Consider the following 9,454-nt stretch of genomic DNA (forward strand, 5'->3'; position numbering starts at 1 on the left):
CAAGCAGCAATGGGTGAAAACTATATATATGTTGACAGTAGAAAATTTATCAATGTACTTTATAGGATTACTTTTGGTATTATGCGTGTGCGTTTTAAAGTCAATGTCTTTCATTCAAACAGACAACTAGCAATTGTATAGTGGAACACATAAAGTAAGACGACTATTGGGGAAATGAAGTGATATACCGCCGTTCTAAAGTTATAAATCGATTGAGAGAAAACAAATCCGAGTAACAAACTTAAACCGAGGGAATATATAAATATTTAATACTTAAAAATCCCATATCGAAAGTTCATTTAGTAAAAAAATCCTACAGTTTGACTAGTGAAATATTGTTGATATTTTTGTTATTTTACTTTTTTGAATAAAAAGTTAACATCAAAACTCAAAAACAAGTGAAGCTCCTCACTGGACACATTAATATAGGAAGATGTGATATGAGTGCCAACTCTCCATCCAAGTAACAATTAAAAAAAACATTATAGGTGAAGGTTCAACCTTCAACACGGAGCATTGGCTCATACCTGAGATTTTTCTCAATTTAAGCGACCACCACAGACGCTGGAACAATTTTAAAATTCCCAAACAGGGCGTAAAGATTACAAAGAGATGCCAAATAAAAATAGTTATTTGCGATGTGAAATGGCACAACTCTAAATTTCCAAAGGTTGCGACATAGATGTTATAACTGTATGTAGGGCAGTCCTCAAGCAAACAAACAAACAAACAAACAAACAAAAAAAACAAACAAAAATAAATAAAAAATGCCCATACCGTTCCAAGTTGGTATAATATTTCAAATTTGACAACGGTAGAGCAATTGCAACAGAAACTACATATTTAAGCTTTCCAAACGAATAGCATTTTAATAATGATTAGAAAAATAAGTTTTATATTATTAATAAGGTGAAATAAATGAACGTGGCTACGTACTAATACATCAATCCCAAATGAATGGAGCCCTGTAATTTTAACTGGTATTTAAAACAAATCGTCGAACTGTAATGCCAGTACGGAAGCCGAATGACTGGAAACAAGTGATGACAGGAAAATGAGTTACTCATTCTTTGTTTTTTCATTTATACCCTCTGGGGAATCTATGGTCATCGAAGTGACTACACTTGCAAGCCCGACCTACCCGTAAATCGTCATTTGAGATCACCTGGGCACGCACAAGCTGATCTCAAAAACCTTACCATCACAATCATAGACCACAACGAGGGTTGGTCGAAGGTCGGCAGAGTCGCTCGGGAAAGATTTTGGATAAGAAAGTTAAGAACAGTTTCCCCAGAGGTTATCAATGAAAAAACATAGAATGAGTCACTCATTTTTCTGTCATCACTTGTTTCGTGTTACCTGTATCACCCTAGTATCACCCTCGAAAACTTATCAGAAAATTTTCCGAATTGAATAAGTGATTCGTCACCAATATCTAACGATTTTTAAAAACTTAAATAAGATGCGGGTCCCAGTGACCGTCAGGTTGGATATAATACGAATATTTCTTAGATGTGAGGTTTATGTGCGAAAAATTACCGAATCTTCGAAAAGATAATTGACAAATTTATATCTAGTTGCAATGAAAGGATAGATTTTCACGGCATTGATTTTCAGAAAATCGATTGCTTAATCTAAGTTTGATTATTTTTCAACTTAAACGTCCTTTTTCAAATCGAGTAAAGTTTTAAAAATTCAGTGGTACTATTTAGAAATACGTGTTTCATATTATAAGTGTTGATCAATATGTAATCAGAATTAATTGTTTTCACAGTTACATATCAAATAGACATACAAATGTTTCAACGAATAATAAAACAAAATATCCTAAAGGTTTAGCTTTTGATAAAAAAAAAAAATTAACAGTATCAAGTTTAAAAATACTTCAATTTGTTTTTTCTGGTGATTAATATTGATGTAAAATGAAAACATGTGGATTAAGTCTAAAGTTCAATAATTATCATTACAAATTCAATAGAAACACAATAATGTTCATGTAGTTGTTTGATTTTTTTCTCAAAATTGACAATAATAACTTTGAATAATCATAGCTAAATTGATATGCATAAATATACTTTATATTTTTTTCTGAAGCAGTCCATCATCATGTTTGCTACATTAAACTACACCACTCCTGAAAAATAAAGGAAAATATATAAATATAGTATCAGTAAACATTATTGTTGGTTTACTGGTTTTAAAGCTATATTTTGTTGAATGACGAAATTTCAAATTATTCCGGCTCATTGAAAACATCAAATAAAGAATGTTTTTTTCCACATTATGATTTTTTTCAAAAGATAAATAATTTAATTACTGGCGTTTTGTATTTCTTAAAGAACCCTTATCTGATAGGCATTTACGTTGTAAATTGGTTGGTTTTGTAAGAAAACGGACGATTGTTTTACGATGAACGAGAAAAAACCTACACAGCATTTCGTAGTCATCAACATTCTTTTGTATTGTGAACTGGTCATCAAAGAATTCATTGCCATACATCCCAAACTTTTCCCCCATTTGTTCTCTTGACACATATATTAAATTCTGTTTCTTTTTCTTACTGTCACTTACAGGGCAATAGGACATTGGTTGGTCTTCTTCGCAAATAGCAGAAATCAGATCGCTGACTTGTACGTCATTCTCTGCTTCCAGCAGTCTTTTATTTTGAAATGCTCTGTATTTAAGTTTATATGTCTTAATAAGTGCCAACAAACTTGGATTCTTTTGAAGCCAACCATCGATTGTTTGATCATAAGGATTTTCTTCTTCGTTAAGTTCTTCTCTGTTCGTGAAAATAATAATGGAATTCTTCAGGAACCCTTTATTTTTCTTGAATATTTCTTCGATTACTTGTCGCTCCTCTGTTGTATATCTACCTACTTGAATAACCAAAGCATATGTGACGTTCGCTGTCTGATTGTCTCTAAGGATTCGCTTAACGTCATCTTTTAATTTTAAAAAGTCAGACGACTTCTGAAACCCGGGTGTATCTATCACACGAATTGCCAACTTATCGCGATATGCGATCTCCGTTTCAATTTTTGTTGTAATGGGTATTGTCCCAATTGCAATTTTGAACGGCTTGGATCCTAGAATACTGTTCCCGGTAGAGCTTTTACCACTTCCAAGTGACCCAAATAAGACTATGGTCAATCCGTCCAATTGCCTAAAAAATTGTTTAATCATTTTATAAAAATTTTAAAAGAAAAATTTGAAAATAACAATCATTTTCTTGACTTTTGTCAAATAAGATTGTAGGTAAACCTTGTTTTATACTTTGCTAAATATCGCGCTTGTACGACAAGAAACTGATATGTGCGTTTAAAATACAACAACAGCAGCTTTAAATAGGGAAACAGGTAAAAAAAATACAGAATTACACCAGTTCAATTTGAAATAGAACTGTCATCGAATAGAAGTTCCTTCATAATAGATGTTCCAAACAGTAAATGTTCCTAACGGAATAAATGGTAAAGGATATTTGTTCCAACAGGAATAGATATTATGACAATGTTTATAACAAAGTTTGCATGTTAACTTCTGTTAGGCGGAACAAATATACGTTGACAGAACAACGGGTTGCCATTAACCGTTTCAATTTATGTAGGATACACACAATCATCAAATTTATGACACGTTTGTGAATGAAACGAATTGTGACATGTATACTAATCATCACTTTATGGATATTTTTTCATATAACATCACATTCGTGACGAAGATGCCATATTTCACTGAGTGTTTATTAAGAAAAAAGTTATTCAATTCAGGGTAAAGTTTAAAGAATTGCACCTTTTTTATTTTTCAGTTGGTGATATTTTTTTCTCCACTACATGAGAAAATGAAACTTTGAAAATTGAAATTACAGTCAAAATGTCTTACCTTGTGCTCTTTGCCATGATACACCACCTTCTATGAGTGTGTTTTACAAACAAAATAGTGGTGCGCAGCTCTTAATGTTTAAATGTTCATATGGTTACTATAGCACGTGACTTCCAAATTTGGTAAAGAAAGTCGTCCCCATGACGACTGGCGATTTGTTGTACAACATTAGCCATGCTGTCTTAGAAACCAAGGTAAACTTTACCATATAAGGTAGCACGTCACTATTTTCTTGTTGGCATATGTTCTTGTCCCTTACACTGCAGTGTCTTATATTGTGGCAGCAGAAGTAAAGCTGAAACAGAAATATTTTAAACATGGAAACGTAAGTAGTATACTGTTCGTTTTCTATAAAGGTCTTTGAAAATATAACATAAACACGATGGACACAATGAAAATCTCACTTTACTTGTCTTCTTTCAATTACAAGTTCAATAAGCTAATCAAAATTATCAAATCGACTTACGTCACAGGAACATGCACGAAATTCTATCAATTATTTCAGAATCAGTCATGTCAATTTTTTTTCCATATTGCAAATTATTTTCAATTCTGAATTCAAAATCTCTGAGAAAATGAATAATTAACTAAGTCTACGAATTTAGAAAATAATCGTCAGATAAAAAAGCTTAACACAATGGTCATAGCCTATAACAACAAAGATAAATTAACACAGATAGATTTTTTTTAAAATGTAAAAAACAGATTTCGAAATCCTTTTTCATAACTTATCGTAATTGGAAGCATTATTTTTTTCCGTTAACAAAGAACTTTATCTTTATAGACATGAAAACAGAAAAAATATTATATAATCTGTTTGGATGTGAATAACTCGACAGTAGATTTTTTTCGTGTGTCATTTTATTTTGTAGGAAACGATTAATTGCCGAGTTCGCCTCGGTGAGTGTACATGCCGATGGTATAATATGCTTTGTCAAACTATTAAAATATAAAACCTTCTTTAATTTGTGAAAGTTTAAACTGTGATATAGCTAACATCTAAATGTTCGCTTTCGGGTAATCATTTCCAGTGTAGTTATGTAAGAAATATATCTTTAAAAAATTGGTGGACATCTTTTAAAATATACAAAATGGATATCAATATTAAACTTTATGCTATTCTTATAAAACATTTTATAGAAATCGAAAAATAGTCTAGCCAGTTGCGATGATTTTTCGGTATGGTTTTTCATCGAATGAAATAATAGACTTATTATGGACGGCTGATCTAATTTTAATTTAGTAAGTTTTTTTTCATTTTTATTTTTATTAATTCAATAACCGTTCAACAATTTCCTTTGCGTGTCTAATAAAACTATGAGATTTGGAGATTCACGTGGGAGTGAAACATTTTCTACTTCAATAATTGTGAAAGATATAATTTTGTTTTTTAAATTAAAAAAAAAGGTTCTTAAAAATAACTGTAGTATTCCTTCAAAAATGTGCCGCCAACAATTAAAAATATACTGAAAAAAATCATTAATACATTTTATTTGAAAAACTAGTAGCTCATTTACAAAAAAATGGTCTAATTATCCGCAAAATTTTTTTTTTCTTTCTAACTTAAATTGTAATTGTGAAACAAATATTTTCTGTCTATTTGTTACACGGATCTTGTTATTTTTAGAATAAGAGTTGCTCTTATTGGTAAAACCGGAGCTGGAAAGAGTGCCTTGGGTAATACGTTACTCGGAAAGAAACAATTCAAGTCTACAGCCGCATCAGAATCTGTAACAATCAAATGTGAGGCCAAGACGGGAATTCTACCAAATGGTAGAGCAATAAGAGTAGTAGACACACCAGGTATTATGGATACAGAGGGCAGAGATGTTCGGGATGAAGTAACAAAAGCCATTGCTGCTTTATCGCCAGGCCCACACGCATTTCTGATTGTTTTGCAGCCAGGACGAGCAACAGCAGAAGAAAAAAAGGTCATCAAACAGCTGAGAGGTCTCTTTGGTGATGAAGCATTCATGGAACATACAATTATAGTGATGACAAGAAAAGCGGATATTCAAGACGAAAACGAAGATCCTATCTCTATCCAACAGTATATGCACAAATATGCTGCTGATGATGTTAAAGATTTATACAGGCGATGCGGTAGAAGAATTGTGGCCGTTGAAAATAAACATGCTTCTGAACATGAAAAGCAAAAATATGCGCAGGAAGTTATTGATGAAGTGGTTAAAATGGGTGGTTTCTACTCACATGCATATTTCAAATTAATGCAACAAAAGAAAATCCAGGAAGAAGAAACAAGACGATTGAGACGAGAAATTGAAAGAGTTGCGGCAGAGCAGGAGAGGGGTTTTTGCTCTATTCTATAAACTGCACAAGATGATAAAGGTTCGAACTGTATTTATTTGAGAACTTCAGTAAACTAAACATTTAGAACATTTACATGATTGTGTATTTTGTCGTTTCTTCAAAAACTTTGTTAAGGCATTGTGTTTCAATTTAAATGAAAGAACTTAACACTTATATGTTTCTTTTTTTAACATAAAATATATAATGTGCTAGCATGAATAAAATATCTAGGATTTAAGATATTTGTTACATATGTATATTGCTAAACTTAATTAATTGCCTATATTAAAATATAAAATCCTGCAGAAAAAAGTGAAGAAATAACAAACAACTATAGATATTTGAAACTTAAACTAAATTACTGCTATTGGGAAAAAAGTAAAATCACAAAATTACTGAACTCAGAGGAAAATCAATACGGAAAGTCCATAATCACATGGCAAAATCAAATAACAAAACGCATCTGAAACGAATAGACAAGAACTGTCATATTCCTGACTTGGTACAGGCATTTTCAAATGTAGAAAATGGTGGATTAAACCTGGTTCTATAGCGCTAACCCTCTTTTAAGTATGATACTTGTTGTTAACCATTTGTTTGATGTGTTTGAGCTTTTGATATTGCAGTTTGATTTCGGACTTTACTTTTTGAATTTCCATCCGAGTTCATTTTTTTTGTAATTTTACTTTTTGATAACGTTTCTGAAATTTTACTACTTAGTAACAATATTTATTTAGAACTGTTTCACGGTTGATCGCTATTATTTTTTAAACCGAAGCAATATGGACTAAGTACATTTTACAATTGGGGTTCGTGTTGTTTATTCTTTAGTTTTCTATGTTGTGTCATGTGTACTATTGTTTTTCTGTTTGTCTTTTTCATTTTTAGCCATGGCGTTGTCAGTTTGTTTTAGAATTATGAGTTTGACTGTCCCTTTGGTATCTTTCGTCCCTCTTCTTTTACAAAGAAGGTTCTCTATCGATTTAATGGACAGATGGTTTTAAAACCGTAGGTTTTAAATCTAAAAATTTTGAATAAATGGCTTGAAAAAATGAAATCAATAATCTAAATGTTGAAGATCAGAAAGCCTTTTTACTTGATCGGGAAAATTGTAATTCTCAAATCACTAGTAATATCGAAGTTAATAAATGGTATTTCATCTATACATGTACTGAAATCTCATGTTACTAAAATACAACGTGACATTAACAGTTTTTGATATGGAATGGTAGTACTCCGAAAGTTATATTGGAAGTTATTCAAAAGTCTCCTTACGAGGGTGGACTGAAAACGTCAGATTTAAAATAACAACTGTTATCCATTCGACGGATGTGGTAAAAAGATTTCTGTCAGAACATGACTCCGAATGGAAACATGTTTCTAAAGCATTCTCCCCTCTTCTGGATTTACAGGATTTATTTATAAGCAGATAAGAATTGAGTTTTTTGTAATTTAAAAGCACCTCTTTAATCAAGAAGCGTTATCTGCTTGTATATGTTTCATGGTGATTTTCAATCCGTTAGAAGTAAATATATTCATGTGAGATTTTTTTTATCTGATTAAATCCTTGTATCAGAAGGAGTATTTGTTTACAGATCTTTGTACATGAAAGTCATATGGTTCATCAATGATATTTAAGATGATAATGTAAAAAAAACCATTATGACGCTATAAATTAAAAATATAACCTGAATGTTATTTTTGTAGACATTTTATTTATTAAACAAGATATACCATGTGCCTGGAAGGATTTATTATTAAAGCAACTCATTTGAATTCGGTTTTTTAGCATAATTATTAATCAAATGTCTATCATTTAATTATTCACTAAAGATGTTTATTCCCTTTTTATCGATCAGGGAAACGTTTTGTTATTTTACGACAAAAGAAGGAAGAAAGTTTTTATACAGATATAAGAAATAAAAAATGAAAAATGAGAAAAGAATTTATTCACAAGCTTTTAAGTGTACATTAGATTTGATTTACTTTTTTGTGTGTTTTAATGCCACTTTTAAGCACCGCTTTTGGGCTAATTCTTTATTGATGGAGGAAGCCGGAGTGCCAGTTGAAAACCACCGACTTTTGATAGGGAAACTAACAACCCTAGTCAATAAATTCGAAGTCACACTGTCAACTGAATATTCATTGTATATATAGTCTTATTTCAAGGATTTTTGTTTAATAAAATGTGTTTGAAGATTCATTCCACTCAGAATATTTAATTTTTTGTAACATTTCACTTAAATAGCATGAGAGTACTCACAAGGGCAAAGGTGCATGGACAGCTTCCCATATCAGGTGTATTACCACCAATGATTTTCCCCTATTAGTCTTTGTTAAATTTGCACTATTCAAATAATTTTACAGAGTTTATCCTTGTTTAAAAAAGAAAATATTTGGCATGAGTAAATTTTTATCCTGTCCAGTACTTTAGAAAAAAATTCACAAAACATTTCATTGCAAATGAGAAAATAAAAATCACTGGAAGTTAATCAAATTTACCCACTTATTTAACCTGTGTACAGACTTTAGTAACCATGTCAGCTAGAGTTTCCAAAATATTCTATGGAAGAATAAAGATAAAAAAAATGGTGCTCTGAAATAACAAAGACATAAGTTTAAAACACAGAAATGTAGGATTAATTACCTACAACTGTCAAATTCGTGGGAATATTTTTTAATTTTGTACGCCAGACGCGCACGAAACGTCTACACAAGACTCATCAGTGACGCTCAGACCAAAATAGTTTTAAAGCAAGCAGAAACAGAAAATTTATAAAAATGACCACATAATTGATCTACTTAAGGCTCCACAGTGACGCTTATATCAAAAGAGTTGAAGAGCATAAAGAACCAAAATTCAAAAAAACTTGTGCCAAATACGGCTAAGGTTATCTGTGCCTGGGATAAGAAAATCTTTAGTTTAAAAAAAAATTGTAAAGAGGAAATTTATAAAAATGACCACATAAATGATATTCATGTCAACACCGACGTGCTGACTACTCGGCTGGTGATACCCTCAGGGACGAAACGTTCACCAGCAGTGGCATGATTTTATTTTAAAGAATTGTGTTCTACAGGCAAAGTATAACATTAACTATGTAAAGATCAAACAATAAGACAGACTGTTAATATCTATTCAAGCTTTCCATGAATATTTGACGTATTGAAAATGTTAGAATATTTGTATCTTTCTACAGACAAACACGATTCATTCGTCGACATATAAATGTGGGGATTCATTGAAGAATTTCGAATAAGA

General features: G+C 31.3%; 2 protein-coding genes across 2 annotated transcripts; one reads left to right on the forward strand and one right to left on the reverse strand.

The window, feature by feature from the left end:
• Nucleotides 1–2,016: 2,016 nt before the first annotated feature.
• LOC134709510 (GTPase IMAP family member 8-like) lies at nucleotides 2,017–3,978 on the reverse strand. Its single transcript, XM_063569670.1, has 3 exons — nucleotides 3,883–3,978; nucleotides 2,430–3,166; nucleotides 2,017–2,134 (listed from the first exon to the last, which is right to left on the reverse strand). Coding segments are annotated over exons 1-3 (756 nt in total). The 5' UTR covers nucleotides 3,900–3,978; the 3' UTR covers nucleotides 2,017–2,132.
• A 123-nt stretch (nucleotides 3,979–4,101) lies between these two features.
• LOC134709511 (GTPase IMAP family member 7-like) lies at nucleotides 4,102–6,212 on the forward strand. The gene is made up of 2 exons (XM_063569671.1): nucleotides 4,102–4,207; nucleotides 5,510–6,212. The coding sequence occupies exons 1-2, from the start codon at nucleotides 4,200–4,202 to the stop codon at nucleotides 6,210–6,212; spliced, it is 711 nt and encodes a 236-aa protein (XP_063425741.1). The 5' UTR covers nucleotides 4,102–4,199.
• The last annotated feature ends 3,242 nt before the right edge of the window (nucleotides 6,213–9,454 follow it).

This window comes from Mytilus trossulus, chromosome 3, assembly GCF_036588685.1.
Source record: "Mytilus trossulus isolate FHL-02 chromosome 3, PNRI_Mtr1.1.1.hap1, whole genome shotgun sequence".
Classification (NCBI taxonomy): Eukaryota; Metazoa; Mollusca; class Bivalvia; order Mytilida; family Mytilidae; genus Mytilus; species Mytilus trossulus.